Source organism: Pogoniulus pusillus, chromosome 8 (genome assembly GCF_015220805.1).
Source record: "Pogoniulus pusillus isolate bPogPus1 chromosome 8, bPogPus1.pri, whole genome shotgun sequence".
In the NCBI taxonomy this organism is placed as follows: domain Eukaryota; kingdom Metazoa; phylum Chordata; class Aves; order Piciformes; family Lybiidae; genus Pogoniulus; species Pogoniulus pusillus.
In genome coordinates this window covers 6,316,457-6,334,121 of record NC_087271.1, presented here as the reverse complement: position 1 = coordinate 6,334,121, position 17,665 = coordinate 6,316,457, and the positions used below count along the sequence as shown (strand labels likewise).

The window sequence follows — 17,665 nt, the reverse complement described above, 5'->3', positions numbered from 1 at the left end:
GCTTCAGCCTTCTCCAGCCTATAGAACAGTATCTAAACCGAATAATGCTTAGTGACTCCTGAACAGGAATTGTGTTTACTTCTGGCAGCTACCTGGTTACTGAATGTGACCTACTCCAGGTGCCAGCACCTGGCAGCGGCCGCTGGCTGTGTCGTGAATGCTCAGGCGTTGTGTTTGCCGTTGGCATGTTTTACATGGTAAGAGGTGTTAAATGTACTGATGTAGGCACCTGTGCCATTGTATCCCGTTAATGAGGTCTGGTGTTTTGCAAAGCCATGGTGTGTAAACAGGTGAAATGAGACAGCGGATTTCTGGTAGAGACTTGTCTTCCATTTGGGCTTTGAAGTTTGGTGGTTTGTGCAAGTAACTAGCAGGAGCCTTCTGAGAAGGATGCTTTACTGCTTCTCCGTAAGGACGCATGAACCAGCAGAGTCAAAAAGATACCATCTAGTTCCTCATAGTTTTTGTTTCCCTGTGTGGGCAGTGGTGTTTTTTCTCATGCCGTTCCTTCTCTGGCATCCCATTGGCTGTGTTGGCTCACGTACCACGTACATAGAAAAACCATTTGTGTGAGAAAGCTGGGTATGGTCAGAGGGGTGGGAAAATTCAACTTGGAGATTTTTCAGCCCCTAGACCAGTGCTTGCTTGGCATCCTCCTGACGCAGGGAAATGGTCCCCGTGCAGGTACAAAAGGATGGAAGATAAAAAATGAGTAATTTTCTTTTACCGTTTGAACTGGAAGTGTGTCAAGCATTGAGGCTTCACAGGGCTTTTTGTAAAGGAGAGGGGCAGAGTTTCACTGGTGTTGGAAGAAACGACAGATGAACAGCTGTACAGCTAAGTGCAGGGCATTGTATGCACTGGCTGAGCCAAGTCCCTGCAGTGGCCTCTGTGGGCAGACCAGCCCTGCTGCCTGTGACAGATGTCAGGGACCTCCTCTGCCTCAGAGGTGCTCCAGATGTGGTGGTTTCGGCTGGTTGCGGGCAGGTCTGGGTCTTCTGTTTGCACATGCTGCAAGTCAAATGGAGTGCGAGTGCTGGAGGAAGGCGCTTCTGTTTTGCGTTTGACCTGGAAGAGGAAGCCTCCTTTCCATGCACGCAGAGCACAGCTCTGTGTGTTATGGTAATGCCATAAAGCAGCTCTCTACCTGTGTTAGCAGAGCTGAGTATGTGCTGTAAACATCTACTCTGCACTTTGTGCTGCTCTGGTGATGCACCCTAAACCTCAAATGTGGGGCTGTGTTGGAAGTTTTCAGTCCTCCATGCTGAGTCTTTGACCTGCCTTCTGAGACCATCACTTGGCTAGTGGGACTGCCTGGCGACAGAGATTAAAGGCAGGATATGTCATTAAGTTCTTCTGCTAATGATGTTAGCCTCCTCTGCATCAAAGCTGGAGCAGCTGGCTTGAGTGCAGTGTCACCAAGGCTGAGATTAAATGTGCTGTACTAGTAAAAATGGTGGCCAAAAGTTAAATCCAGTATGAGAGCATGGCTAAGCTTCACAGGTAGATTTGAAGCTCATGAGGAAAAAAAAACCCAGCCTGAATCTGCTTTATTTTTTTTTTGTCAAAGGCTGTTGCAAGGATGGATGAGCAGATGAAATTTGGCAGCTAGAGGAGACTTGCCTGTGTCATGTTTGCTTTGTTAGGGTCATAAGATGGAGTAAAATGGGGAAAGAATGATGCCTTTATAATCGACCTGAAAACATTATGTGAATGCCTATACTGAGTTTCTGACAGCCCACTTAGCAGTGAGTAACAATCATTCACATGTAAATGGACTGGGGAACTTGCTGCCACAGCACCTTGAGACTGGACTTTAACAGGACTCCTGAAGTGCATTTGATATTTAGACAGAAAATAAGATTAACTGAAGTTTGAATGGAGTGTTTAAAAATGTACAGGCTGCTGTAGGTCTTCCTACCTGTTTCACGGGGTTGGAAATTGACTAAAATGATGATTTAGCCATTCATAAAAAACTGAAGGATGGAAAATCACAAAGTTGGGGACGTTTTACCTCAGAAGTGCTTCCAGCAGTATTTCTTGTGTCTTCTCAGTAATAACTGATGTAGACCTTCTAACAGAATCAGAGAGAGGGATTAAATTTTGATTATTGGCCTGAGTATGGGAGCACCTCTGCCTGTTAGGATACTCCTTGCTACAAGGCACAGTTTCCACTGGAAGCAGCATAAATTGCTGGTACAGAAGTGGTGTCGTCGATTGCAAAGTTCTTTGTGAAGCACCAGCAGAACTGTCAACTTCTTACCTAAGTTCTAAACCTAATCAAGCTTTGCATGACTTCAAGCTGTGCTTTGGATATTTAGTGCATCCCCTCATGTACCATTATGAATCTTTTATTACCTGCTCTAGTCTGAGTTGACCTCTAACAATACAGCAGAATAATTTCATTAATGCATTTCCCCATGGCAGAGGACCATTACACTGGTCAACAGCAGAGTCCCTGGCTTTGCCTGAAGTAGTTGGTGTACCTGGAAATGGGTCCAGAGACACAGGGAGCTTCCCTGCCTGAAACCTACCATTTCAGTGTGGCAGAATCTGAGGCCTGAAGTGAAATATCCAGCCATGATGTGATGCAGTGACTGATGAGGGCAGGGCCTGTGCCTCAAGCAGGGCAGTGGGAAACAGGCAGCAGGTCCAGCTGTTAAGGGCTGAGTGGTGGCAGGGAAGGTCCTGCTGCCAGAACTGTTCAGTGCCCCCTTGAATCTTTGTGCTGTGGATCCACTGCCTGCTCCCCATGCTGCTCTGGTACGCTGTGTATGTGTTTCTGACCTCTTTTGCTGCTGGCTGAAGGAGGTTTTGCAGAGCAGCAGGCAAAAGGTATGGGAAGCAAGAGCAGAAGGAGCACTAATTTGCCCCTGCTTCTGGCTGCTGACCTGAGACAGAAGTAGAAAAAGGCAAGAAACAGTGAGCTCTCCCAGAGGCCCACCTCTATCCACTCTGTTGCTGATTTGCTCACAGTAGTTTAACCATCTGCAAAGTCAGTTGATTGATGAGGATTTGAATGCTGGTCTGGGCTTGCACCTTTGGTGCCTCCAGTAGTGTCATTTCCAGCAGAATGATTAAAAAAAACATCTTGAGATAAATGATAAAATCAAAAGGTTTCTGCGTTAGGGTAGACAGAGGAACAAATCCTGATGATGTTCAGTGAAGCACCAAAACCACAGTCCTCTTCAAGCAGCTATTTGCTACTACTTGAGCTTCAGCACAGCTCAAGGGCAGGACACAGAGAAGCTACTGAAAAAAATACCACCTCTTCTTCTGAAACCTCCGTTGCAGTACAGTTTGTGAGAGGCTTTCTTTGAGCAGGATGGATGGCAGAACAGAAAAATGCTGGCAGCTACAAGTGCCTTGTCTAGACCAGGGCTTCCATCATAGCACTCTGCCCAGCTAGCAGCGCTGGGAAGTTTTAATGGAAAGGCTGGTGGAAGCACACAGTACTCTGGAAAGCTCCCCACCCCCCGGTAAGGTAATCTGAGTGGACAACTGGGAGTATGATGTTGCACTGATGCACACTACATAGAGATATGTGAGTCTGACATCCTACTCCTGACTCCATTTCTATATGGCTTGATAATGACTTTTTCTCCTTAGAGGGTAAGGAGATCTTTCCCAATCATGTTTCAGGGCTGATAGCTTCTGAACAGGACATCTTGGTCTGAAATCTTGAAATTGGGTATGCATGAAATCTGGGAGAGAGACTACCTCATCAGCAGGGTTTTTCATTTAACTGGGATTGTCTCCCACTGGCAGGGCATGGGACCTCATTACTCACACCTGGGGCCTGGGATAAAAACCAAATTGTTTCAGGTGTCCTGGGAGAAACCTTTTTTATCAATTTTTATGCAGGTCCTTGGAGAACGTGGCCAAAGGAGTTCCACAAGGTGTGTGCCCTCAGTGGGAAGATGTAAGTCAATAATTTGATATCCTAGCAGTTACTCTTAAGTATTGGACTCGTTGATTCAGAGATGTATGCAAATTGCAGCCTGGATTTCCTCTCACAGGGTGGAAAAAATGTTTTGTTCTAATAATAAATACTGAGTCTCTGCTGTTTTGATTTACCAAACCCATATGACACAATGTGTAAATCTCTGACAATATTTTTTTTAGAGTTTAGCAGCTTGTTTTTCTGCAAACACAAACATTTATTTTTGGTGTTAATAATTAATAATATGCCACATGCCCATAACAAATGCAAAATCTAATCTTGTATAGACATAGATGTATCTGCCAGTGTGGTCTTTCTGTGCTGAAATGACTTTTGCAGAGTGGTAGCATACAGTCTATTTTCAATCATTGGTGATTTGTTTTGTCAGCTGATATGTCATTACACTAAATGTTTTCTTTTTAAATAACAACTACTTAACACATCAACTACTTTCCCTTTGGAAAAAAAATAACTTTAGAAAATGGTAGTGGCTGCTACCAAAATCGTTGCCAAATAAGAGGCAGGAATGTGGAAATCTGAGCAGTGGAGGTAAGGGAACATGAACTAGGAAAGCATCAGTCCTGATCTCTGCAGTGGAAAGAAGAAATGGTGGGGTCAAAGTCACTTCTGCACCTGGACAGGGAATGGTGCTACACTGTGCAGAACAAGATACTGCAGTGGTGCTGGGTAGCTGATCTAGGTACACCCTTCTCTCACCTATTGATTGTTCCTTCCAGAGGCAAATATTTTTAGGTTTTGTTATTTCCTAGAAACCAGCAGTAGCTGGGAAACCTCCTGACAAAGCCTCTGGGTTGTACTGCTCTTAATGACTGTCCTACCTGGTGGCCAGCAGTGTGCCTGCCCTTCCTTACTGGGTTAGCACAACCAACAGCAGCCACTGGGCTGAAAGCAGTAGGTGTGCTCATGAGCCGTGCTTAACAAACTGGATCATATAGGAACACTGATTTCTGGTACAGGGTAGAGTGTGGTTTGTCTTCTCACTGGTGAAGCCACAGGTAAGTGTAGTTCACTGAACTGCACTATAAATAGGTGTCTTTCCATAGAAACTTTAACTATTCCAGTGTGAAATGAGGGGAGATAAATCTGTTTCATCTGAAGCATTTCCCACTATCTTTATGCATTCTTTGGATGAACAAAGAAGCCCAATAGCTGTTTGTGGGCCAGCACTTGTTAATCAAATGAAAACAGAGTGCCATAACAAGGACAGGTTCAGAGCACCTGGCTGTAGCCAGGTGGGGGTTGGTTTCTTCTCCCAGGCAACCAGCTGCAAAACAAGGGGACAGTTTCAAGTTGTGCTGGGGGAGGTGTAGGCTGGATGTTAGGGGGAAATTCTTGACAGAGAGAGTGATTTGCCATTGGAATGGGCTGCCCAGGGAAGTAGTGGGCAGGGATGCTGTTGCCATCCCTGGAGGTGTTGAAGCAAAGCTTGGGTGAGGCACTTAGTGCCACGGTCTAGTTGATTGGACAGGGCTGGATGATAGGTTGGACTGGATGATCTTGGTCTCTTCCAACCTCATTGGTTCTATGATACCTGAACTGGACTGAGCCATTTTTACAGTGACAAACTCCCTGACTGGTTTTGTGCAAGGTGCTTTGGAGGAAAGCTTTCTGCTGGAAGCCCACAGGCATGTAGAGCTACACAGAGGCTCATGTTGCTGTAACTGAGCCAAGTCCTGGAGGAGTTTATTCACCTGCATAGGGTACAGCTGTCAATAAAACTGATTAAAAATGTGCACTGCAAAAGATTTTGTGTTTGCTTTTAAAAATCAAATGTTCTGCAGACGTAACCAGCATCAATGCAAGTTCCACCCATTTTCCAAATTTAAGAGTAAACCTAAGGCATTGTAAAATGGAATAGACTGTCCAAAAATACTGAACGTGATTTTGAAATGGAGGTTCCATCTTTAATTCTGTATTGGGAATTTTTTTCACATGCCTGTGCTTTTTAAAGCTAGACTTCTCGGGTCTTGGACTTGAGATCTGCTGCTTATGTTTGCATACAAAACTTAATGCTGCTTTCGTCTGAGTAATGCATCTAAGGTTGGACTTGCTACGTATAATACATACAGTAATTAACAGTAGTTCATCATCTGTCGTCAGGTGTCTTCTAGCTGTTAATGCTATCCTAAACATCTTTCTTATTCAAAAATAGCTTTTTAATGACATGTAGCTCTCACAGGTAGGTAGCTGAAGGAAAAAGCCACTCTAAATATAGTTCCAGATGGAGCTTAATGTTTGGATACAATGAAAGTTACGCTGCCTGTGTTAAAGGACCAGCTGTATTCCATTCCCTCAGCAGGGCAAAAGGCATGTACATAGAACTACCAGTTGTTTACCCAATCTCACGTATTTCCACACAAATATGGACATTACTTAGTACCAATTTTAATCAGCCCAGTATTTTCCTGTTGAATAGAAACCCTCCAGGGATGATTTTCGTTGTTCTGTTGCTGATGAATTTCTTTCGTTGTGGAAACGATCATAATTTAACATTCAGGAGTGAATTGCAGTAGTGCTCTGACATGGAGGAAAAACCCTACAAGAAAAATGGGCAGAGATAGTATTTGAAATGATCTTATCCCTTGCAGAGAAAAGGAGAAACAGGTACATCAAAGTATTTACTACTCGAAAACCTGGATTGCAAAGAGGAGTTCATTTGATAGGGGTGTGGAAATCCCAGAGAGATAATTAGAGAAAACTCAGTTTTCTTATGGCTGAGCCACAGTTGTATCAGGTAACTGTTAGTTTTGATTTGTGGTATACCATTATGAACCAGTGAAGGGCAGCACTAACCAACTGTTTTAGGTAACTAGAAAGATGACTAATATGTTATCAAGTTTAAAGTGATGTAAACATTAATTGTTTGACTGGCTTTGCTATGAAATTGGTTGCATTGCTGCAAAACGGTAACTTCAGGAGCATTCTGTCATCATCAAGTTGGAATTCTGCAGCTACAAATTAACAGCTTGCTTGTAATGGGCTTTAGGAAAGGGCATTTCATTTATTGAAAAGCTGAATCTCTTGCAAAGTGCATTCGTGGTTCAGCTACTTTATTAGGTTATAAGATAGGCTCTACACATCCAAACAGATTTTATCAAATTGGATTGTGGTTTGTATCAGAAGGATGTTAACAGTAAAACAGATTTCTGAGGCTCAAAACACAGGAGGCATGCTTTCCTACACAAAATGGTAGATGAGATTAATTCACTTATTTCTGATTTTTTTTTTTTTTAAATAGAAAATCATGATTTGTATGTCTGATAAACTCACATTCAGTATTACAGGGCAGTGGAAAGAACTTTCACTGGCAATTTAATTTTTCCCCTCATGTCTGAAGATTTAGCTGTAAACTTGTAGAGACTCTTTCCAAGTACTCTATTATTGACTATCGTGTTTGGGAGGGAGTGAATTAAAAGATGCTCTACTATTTAGTCTCATTTTCCATGTCCTATGCCTGAGTGCACATGAAAAAAAAATTACCTTTACTTGTTTTTTCCCTCTCCATAGGAAAGCTATGTTATATTTTTAAGTTGGTGCAGGCAATATTTCATCTGGTTACTTGTATAAAGCAAGCTATACATCATTTTGAATTTGAAGTATGTCATGGCTGTGAAAAACAGATGAATCAGTCCTGTTAGATGATTAACTGAATAATCTGTAAATAAAGATCTTCTCTGTGCTTCTATAGTAGAGGAAAGTCTTTCCATTTTCCATAGCTACTAACAATATTAATGAGCAGCATTGTTCCTTTCTACAAAGAAAAGAATTATTCTAACACTGGGAGTATTGCAGTACTAAATAGAAGGTACCTGACTCGGCTCACAGACGCAAGCATGCGCGTGTTCAACCTTACTGTCTCCACATCCACGTCTCTCGCGGTGGCCTCTGGCTGCCCAGCCAGTCCACAGTGGGGTTGTGCAGACCCAGTGTGGCCCCCATGGCTGAACTCTGTCTGGGATTTCCGGGAGCAGTTCTGAGTGGAGTGACTCCCAAGGTCTGTTTGGTCCATATGCTGCTGATTAACTTTCTAGTCGCAGGACAAAGATTAGCATAAGGCTTAGTCGTGGGCAAAGCCCTCGCCTGTTAATCCAAGAGCTTCTGCTTTAATCTGAGAAGTTTTGGACTGCAGTGTATCTGCAAGTGATCAGTGTGTGTGCCTCTGTGAGCAAAAAGCAAGCTGCAATAAAAGCTGGAGACAGTTGCTAGTGTTAACAGAACCCCTTGCTTTATCTGGAACTATTTTTTGCTGTTGTATCCTCTCTGAAAATCTGAAGTGTTGACATGAATTCAGATTGTGCCACTTCCTGTGTACTTGTGATGTTCTGCATGATGTGAATGCTTCAGGGTTTGGTGTATTTTTTTTCAAGATGCCTTTATAGACTGCCCTTCCTGCCAAAAGCAGGTCCACATGGTGGAGAGCAGAGTAGGAATGGCACCCGTGGCACATCAGAGCCTGAAAGTAGGCACTTGGTCTGGGTGAGTTACTGTGGGTCCCTAGTGCAAGGTGATGAGATAAGCAAGGATTCACTTCCAATGTGAGAGATCTGAATTACTGAGCACTAACTACAAAGAGAACACAGGTGGGAACCCTAAAGCTTAAGGGTAGGCAGTTCCCTGGGCACTGTCTCTGAAGCCCCAGGGTGGCTCTGCTGAACCTCTTTTGGGACAGGTGCTGGTTTTATTTCCTCAGACTCTATTTTGAACAGGTGTGCCACTCCTTCAGCCTTGTGGTGGTGGAGGGAGGTTTTCAGAGCCAAGATGGCTCTAGTATGGTCTTTTGTTTGTCTTTTCTTTCTCTGGCAGACCTGTGTACTAACTAAACATAACTATCATTATTTGCACATCCCTATAGTCACCCACTTAAGTTTCACCTACACTGCAAGACATTTATTATTGTATCTTAATGCCATTGTCTAGTTGATGGGACAGGGCTGGGTGATAGGTTGGACTGGATGATCTTGGAGATCTCTTCCAACCTGGTTGATCTTACTCTATTTAATGTGCAAAATGTCCAATTAATTGATGAAAAATTACCCTTTTCCTTTAAAGGAATTAAAATAGTTTGTTGTGGGATGCATCTGGACACTGGTTACTAATTAAAATGGTGACATTTACTGCAATGATGTTTTTTTATGTTGGAGGATCAGACCGATAGATTAGCTTATAGAAAAGTCGAATGAATCAGCAAGTAAATGTTTAAAAGCTGAAGCTGGCACTGAAGTTTATTCTGTTATGTAAAACACTTACTGATCTGAAGTTTGATCAGTAGTATTTACAGATTTATTCTCATGTACATATATTCTTAGGATGATATTCTCTTGTGTTAGGAGTCTTTGAGGTTACCCGAGTAGGCCACTGGCACTTCAGCCTGGGCAGCAATTGCTTAGTGTGCTAGTTTGAAGCTAGCTAGAATGTTTTGATGAGGAGAATTAGATGATAGGCTGTGACAAGGAAACAATGGTGATGGCTACTTCACTCATAGGCTTGCTGAGATATATAAGAACAAGAACACAAATATAGCTAGAAGAGTGGTTCTCTCTGGCTGCCTCCCTTCTCTCCCTAACCTGCTGTCTAATCCGTCTGCTTCCGAACCCCCCTGGCTGGTTCTCCAAACTCACCTTGAACATAAGGCAAAGTCTGGGAGAAGGTAGAGGGGTGGGAATAAGGTGGAAGGGTGGTTGGAATCCCCTTCTGGGAACTCTGGTTTCTGGGAGGGCTGTTGTGTTTCTGTATTGCTTTCTTTAACTTGTCTATTTCTGTCTATAGCTGTAGATATTGTAAACACCTGCTTGTATACTGTGCTAAGCTGTGAGTGTAAAGCTTCAATTTCCAGCTCAGCTGAGTCTAGTTTGGGTGATTTTGTTAAGTGTGGGGGGCGGGTAGCACCCAAACAATCACACTTAAGCTCCTGCAGCTGCTCAGACACCTGGAGCTCTGTGTTCAACACATTGGTAGGATTTTGTGATGGTTTGGGAGTTACCTGCCTGCCCCCCCTCCAATGAAATCACTCAGACTAGACTCAGCCAACTGGAAGTGAAGGAATGAAGCTGTATTTACAGTTTAGCACAATTTACAAGCATATATATATATACACAGAAATATTTACAGTTTTATACCAGTTGAAAGCAATACAGAAACACAATACCCTCCCAGAAATCAGATTGCCAGGAGGCTCCCCACCCAAACCTCTTCCGCTTCCTTCCCCTCTTTCCCTCCCTTCAGAAATAGCCAGATCAGTCCCTGTATATCTCATGTGATAAATCTGGAGAGATCTGAGGTGAGATGTCAAAAAAAGATGATGAGTAGGTTAGAGGAAAAAAGGTTAAGTTGGATTAAAGAGTTAAGGCAGAGGTGACTACAGAGACCAGACCAACAGAGAGAAGGAATAGAAGAGAGGACTGAGAAGTGTGTGAGAAGTGAGTGCCTCACCTATGTTTGGACTACTTGTGTTTCTCAGCAGATGAATGAGTGATATAGGGGACTCTTGTTTGGTGTTTTTCTTTCTTCTCACAGCTAAGGATTTAATTACTCTCAGTAAAATATTCCAATTAGCCTCAAACCAACACAGGCTTCCATCTTGGGGTGGGGAGGGGAGGATGGGAAAGGAGCAGGAAGGAAAGTCTGCAAGATTTCCCCCAAGGTGAGATGGTGCCATGTAGGCATGCCAGTCTGCCAGTGGCATGGCCTGGTGTGTGTGAAAGAAGCCTGAGGAAAGCTGCTGGGGCTGTCTGTGGGGAGGATGATGCTGTGGCTGGAGAAGGAAGGTGAGTGATTTCTTGGCAATGCCTCCTTCCTCGTTTTCAGCAACAGAGTGGAGCAGAGAGGGCCAAAGAGCAAAGACTGCGTTGCTCAGCCATTGGCACAAATAAGAGCTGGAGAAGAGGGCAGGCAGTAGAAGGTCAGGCCCATCTAAACCACAGCCCTGTGTCATGCCTGTGAGCTCAGGCTGCAGGCCACTGCATCTCTGGAGATTTCTTTTGCTTGTTTTCAGAGATCTGTGTTTCTCCAGGTCTGTTGAGGGGAAGGTTTCTGGGGCTAAGCATTTATGTCCCTAATTCCTTGTTCCTCATTTTCTTGACGTGTCCTCTGAAAAAGCAGAGTTGTGACCTTGGTGCTGCTGGGAAGGGATGCATCTGTGCCCTCCCCTCCTCTGAATCTGGACTGACTGAGGGCTTGAAGGACTGATTTTTAGGTCTGAGAGGATGGGGACTCACTGTACCATGCTCCAAAAAGGCATATACAAAGCACAAAAAAAGAGAACCTGGAAGTTTCTCTTATAAAATGGAGCTTGAAAGAGACTGCTTAAAATAGACAAGTAATTCCAGAAAAGCAAAACTGGATCAAGCTGTACCTGGGTCTTGTTAAGAGCAGAAAGCTGGGCAATGGGCACAGTGTACTGGTAGAAGAGGAACTACAAAGGATCTCCAAAGACAAATAGTTTAAGAGAACTAATTTTTTTTTTCAGTCTTATGCACAAATACAGAAAAAGCTTTAAAAAGAAAAGTTTCTAAAATCAGAAGTTCAATACCAAATCTAGCACTCAGCTGCAGTTGGGGCTGAAGTTTTAACTGCTTTCAACAGGTGTGGGAATTCAGATTTGGCTCTTTCAAAGATGCCTGCAATGTGTTGTCTACCCTCTTTGGCTCTTTCATTTTGCCAGTTTGGTTTGCAGACCTGGGTTTGAGTTCACAGGGACTGAGACCTAGGAGAGCCTGTTTTGATATTAATATCTACCACACTGGGAAATGTGGCCACTGGCATCCAGTCTTGCCCAGTACTCCACACAGCTGAGAATCAACATCCCCTGAAGCTGTAACTTCAAGTAGTGTTCATGTGTAACCTACTTGCAATGCTCCTCTATAGTTTTTTTCTTGAGCAGAAAAGTGGCAACATTATGTGAGGAACATACAGTTGGGTGGTGAAACTGAAACAGAGAACACAACCAATGTATGTAAGAATGTAAGTGCAAATACTTCTTATTTTTCATGCTCTTTACCTGATGGATGAAATCACAGATTATACCCAGAATGAGGAGCATTATACACTTGGCTAATACATAGAGTCAGGCAGGGTTGAAAGGGACCACAAGGATCATCTAGTTCTGACCTCCCTGCCATGAACACAGACACCCTATCCTAGAGCAGGCTGGCCACAGCCTCATCCAGCCTGGCCTTAAACACCTCCAGGTACTGGGCCTCAAACATCTTCCTGGGCAACCCATTCCAGGCTCTCACCACTCACGCTCAACAACTTTCTCCTCAAGTCCAGTCTAAATCTACCCACCTCCAACTTTGTTCTGTTCCCCCTAGTCCTGTCACTCCCTGATAGCTTAAAAAGTCCCTTCCCAGCTTTTTTGTAGGCCTCCTTCAGATACTGCAAGGCCACAAGAAGGTCACCTTGGAGCCGCCTCTTCTGCAGACTGAACAGCCCCAATTCTTTCAGTCTGTGCTCACAGCAGAGCTGCTGCAGCCCTCTGAGCATCCCCATGGCCCTTCTCTGGACATGCTCCACCATGTCCACATCCTTCTTGTAATGGGGGCTCCAGAACTGGATGCAGTGCTCCAGGTGGGGTCTCAGCAGAGCGGAGTAGATGGGGAGAATCACCTCCTTTGACCTGCTGGCCACATTTCTGATGCTGCCCAGGATCTGGTTGGCTTTCTGGACTGCAAGTTCACACTGCTGGCTCCTGTTGAGCTTCTTGTCCACCGGCACCCCCAAGTCCCTCTCCTCATTTAAAAATTGTGTTCTTTATCATGCCATAAATACATGATTTTACATTTATAGATATTTAATGGCACAGATCTAAATTATATGTTTACAGGAAGCATAGACATGCTGCTCTGATTGCAATCTGAAATGACCCTGTTGGAGCAACCCGTAATGGACACCACCAGCAGGGAGGGTGGCCTAAATACTCCTGCGAGAGTCAAGACAGTACAGCTTATAACTGCATATGCTGAAGGCTGTAGGTAACTTTGCACAGGGGAATAATTTCCTATTAGCTCTTGAGGGTTCTTTTGTCTTTGTAATTGCATTCTCTTGTAAATAAGTATGCAGGTTATCTTACCAACCTGAAAACACAAAGTCTTTTACCATAGGGAATTGAGGTATTTAGAGTTACATCATCTCAGGAGTTGTTGCATGCACTCATTTACTCCCGAGGAACTTGGTCCAGTTGCCCCAGAAGAGCTACATGCTCTATTCAGATCGTTATTAAACCCCTCCAAACCTATTTAAATTGTAATCTGAGCTAGTTTAGAGGGTTTTTTGTGCTTGTTTTTTTAAGGTCCTGTTCTGCTCAGTGCAGCAGTCTGAGAGTTCAGAAGCATTTCTCAATGTGAGCAACCTGAAATGTGTTTTAGAAGAAGGCCATGAGAAATGTTGCTTTCTAATACATTTCACAGTTTGTTGATGCTGAGTAATGGGGAAAAAAATATGAAGACATACTTCTAGAACATACATCACAGAAAGTGTGATTAGTTTCATAATGAATAATAAACACTGTGCAGCTGGAACTGCGGAGAGGAAGCATGTGTGTGACTGCAGTAGTGGTTTCATGGGTGAAGTGTGGTATTGAGGTCCTCTCCCCTCCCTTAAATGCAGAAATGAGCATCTACTGGCATGAATAATTGCTACACTCTCATCTTCCATATGCAGGCTGCTCAAAGAACATAGGAGGTGAATTGAGATGCATGTCAAAAATGGCATTAGCAGGCAAAGGCTATTCCATGGTGCTCTCTAGAATGCTTCATGAGTTGTCATCTCAATGTGGCTGTGGTCATCTTATCTCTAGCAGATGCATCTGCTTGCTTATTTCTTCATCCTTTTATTCACAATTATGCCCATTTCATCTGTATACATGTTCTCCTATCAATCCAGTATTCATCTGTTTTCTCCTGCAGATAGGCTTCTTCACTCCTATCTGCCACGTAGATCTCTAAAGTGCTGTGGGAATTGCTTAAGGCTTGCTGGTGGATCAAAGGAGAGAGCTATTTCCTGTGGAAGTGATAAAGAACTTCTCTCCCCTTTTAACAGTTCTGAATCAATTAGTTAATAGGTGGTTGGTGGCTCATGTAGCTAAATGGCTCCTCTGCAGCTTCTTGAGAATGTGGGAACCCTTGGATGGTGTCCTTGCACCATGGTGACATAATCATTCTCTGCCATGGTGGCTGTTAGCAATGTGGAACGAACCCAGCAGCCTGGGGATTTCGGGAGAAGTTAGTCTAGTTTTGTCCTGGGAGGTACTGCAAATAATTAGGGTACTGATAGGATGAAGTCTTCATTAATGCAGTCTTTGCCCCACCCTGTGTGGTACATTAACTCTACCTCAGTCATCTGTCCATACCTGCATCTCTCAGCCCTCTTGCCAATTACCGGAACCAGCTACTCTCTCTATATGTGTTTCAGAAATTAGTCTCTGATTATTAAATCATGACTGAATGTTAACACCCATTATTTTTATAAAGCCACTGCAGACTCCTATGCATTATAAATAAATTGTATTAACTCCAGTTCATATGAAATATTTATAAATATTATGGAAGGGGCTCACTTTCTGTGCATAGTTATTAGACGTTTTAGGTGATAGAAGATTGCAAATGGTCAATTAAGTAAAGTTATGAGAATACAGACTTAAAACTAGGTTCACAATCCTATGGTGAGCAAGACACACAAACCCAAGATTCCAGCAGGGTTCAAGAAGAGTGACATGCTTTATGTTTCTTAATTATCTTTATTTCCCAGTAGTATTGTTGTTGCCAGAGCTCAATTTACTATGCGCCAATGAGAGAGTAATAAGTTGCAGAGACACTGCTAAAGCAGATGAGAGAGTTTCACTCTCCTGTGTTGTCAGAACATAACCTCATAGAGGACAGATGATTTTAGCTGTACTGTGTTTGACTTGGAGCAAGTTTGGATTCTGGGTGAGATTCCATTGTGAAGTAAATGGTTCTTACAGAAAAGCCCTGCTGGAGATGGGCAGTGAGGCTGCTGATGTCACTGAATGTTAAGCAGCTAGCAGGAGTTTACGAATCTAAGTATTTTTGTAAATCTAGGTCATAACTCCTAACTGAGCCTTTGAAAATATCCCCCAGTGTCATAATGAAACCAGAAGGCAGAGCAGGAGTAGTGAGGCTGCTGTTTTGCAGTGCTCTAGTTTATAGATTAGGGAAGGACATGCCTGAGTGACAGGAAATTGTTTCTTAAAATGTTCTTCCAGCTTCCACTGAATCCAATGGAAAGCATCCTTGCTTCTCTGGCTGGTCCTGAGGAGACCTGTGACAAATGCCTCAGAAGCCAGGTAGTCCAAGATGGCTGTTTTACAGCTGCCTGCTAGTTTGGCCATCAGGGATTAGAAGCTTTTGATAAGTTTTACCTTTGGCTAAGAAAGTCCTTCCAATAGCACTTGGTATGGGCTTCTACATAAATAAGATAAACCTCTTTGCCCAACCTGCTCTCATCCACAACTTTCTTTTAACTAAATCTAGGTCATAGAATCAACCAGCTTGGAAGAGACCTCCAAGCTCATCCAGTCCAACCTGTCACACAGCCATGTCCAATCAACTAGACCATGGCACTATGTGCCTCATCCAGGCTTTGCTTGAACATGTCCAGGGACAGCAACTCCACCACCTCTCTGAGCAGCAGTTATGTCCCTAGTTAGAAAATCTAATTGATAAATAAGTTAAATGTTTGTACAGCACCTTGAAGCTGTAAAGTGCTGCCTAATTCCTGAGTATTAGCAAGTCTCTCAATTATGATGCAGCATGTTTCTACAAATATGTTTGATGTCCTGAGAACATTTGGAGTAAGTGGAGCGTATTTCCTGATGAGAATAGATTTTGCTGGTTGGAAGCCATGACTTAAGAAATGCAGGCTGCTGTCACAGCATCCCAGCCAAGAAAGATACGATGTAAAGAAATATCATTTGCAGCATTAAAACCACATTTTCTAAATCTTTGGAAGAAGTAGTAAAAGATTTGAGGGAGTAGCTTCTTCCTTGTTTAATCTGAATCATGTGGGTTTGCTGATTAGAGGGGCACCTGCAAGTTCATAGAATCAATCAGGTTAGAAGAGGCCTCCAAGATCATCCAGTCCAACCTATCCCCCAGCCCTATCCAGTCAACTAGCCCGTGGCACTAAGTGCCTCAGCCAGGCTTTTCTTGAAGAACTCCAGTGACGGCAACTCCACCACCTCCTTGGGCAGCCCATTCCAATGCCAATCACTCTCTCTGTGAAGAACTTCCTTCTAACATCCAGCCTATACTTCCCCTGGCACAACTTGAGACTGTGTCCCCTTGTTTTGTTGCTGGTTGTCTGGGAGAAGAGACCAACACCCACTTGCCTACAGCCTCCCTTCAGGTAGTTATAGACCGCAATGAGGTCACCCCTGAGCCTTCTCTTCTCCAGGCTGCACACCCCCAGCTCCCTCAGCCTCTCCTCTCCTGGTTTGTGTTCCAGTCTTCTCACCAGCTTTGTTGCCCTTCTCTGGACACCTTCCAGTATCTCAACATCTCTCTTGAATTAAAGAGCCCAGAACTGGACACAGCACTCAAGGTGTGGCCTGACCAGTGCTGAATACAGGGGAAGAATAACCTCCCTTGTCCTGCTGGCCACACTGTTCCTGATGCAGGCCAGGATGCCATTGGCTCTCTTGGCCACCTGGGCACACTGCTGCCTCATCTTCAGCTACTATCTACCAGTACCCCCTGGTTCCTTTCTTCCTGGCTGCTGTCCAGCCACTCTGTCCCTAGCTTGTAGAGCTGCTTGGCTTTGTTGTGGCCTAAGTGCAGAACCCTGTTTTATTATAGTGATATTGCATTTGACTCTAGTTAATGGTCTGACTGTTTTCATTATGGATTTTTATGAGTTTATCACTTGGCTATTCTGAAATGGAAACGTAATTAAAATCATAATAGAATTAGGAAGCTTTTTTTTTTTTTTTGAATCTAGAACAACCATTTTCTTCATAGCTGCCTGCTCCTAGCAGAACTATTTTTCTTGTCACAACTTAGCAGAGGAGGGTGCCAGCTTTGGGCGCACCAGGAGTTGTTGTTGCGAAGTGCAGGACTGCACTCAGGGGGAAGGCTTGCTCTAAAGTACTCTTCTGACACTGTAGTTGCAGGAGAGCTGTAAGAAGATGCATGCTAAGACCAAAAGAAAATATAGTCTTCAGTTAGTCCTAATCACACTTAGGATGCATGCTAAGACCAAAAGAAAATATAGTTTCAGTGAGTCCTATTTTCACACTTAAGACAATGACTTCTCCCTGTGCATACCAGGCTGTGCTTTATTACCATAAGCTTTCCTTGACTTAAAATACCTTTAGCATTTTCATTCTTGAGGGTTGAAGCTGTCAGGCAGTGGCTGGGCAAGCACAACCTACTTATTTTTCCCTTCCTAGGGAAATATTTCCCACCATTACAATGCTTTTCAACCCCAACAAAGGATAGTTTCTGTACGACAATGTCACCGCTAATGCCAGTAAAGCGGTCACATCTTGCTGTGTTAGCAAAGAAGAATTGTGCCTAAGGACACCAGAGAATGCCTGTACATGTTGGGTAAAGAGCTGTTAGACTTCTAACAGCCATGTCAGAATTCATATGCTTATAATTGAAAACTGACACTGGATAATTAAGCTATGCCAACCGATAGCCTCAAAGATATGCTGCCAAGGATACAGTGTGCTATTTGTGGCAGCAA

At 43.6% G+C, this 17,665-nt stretch overlaps 1 protein-coding gene across 1 annotated transcript in view; it reads left to right on the top strand.

The window, feature by feature from the left end:
- Positions 1-17,665, top strand: part of LOC135177791 (uncharacterized) — a 38,775-nt gene that overhangs the window by 4,163 nt on the left and 16,947 nt on the right. The window contains exon 3 of the mRNA XM_064148249.1: positions 3,865-3,922. Within this exon, the coding sequence (XP_064004319.1) occupies positions 3,865-3,922 (58 nt within the window). The remainder of the gene's footprint in view (positions 1-3,864; positions 3,923-17,665) is intronic.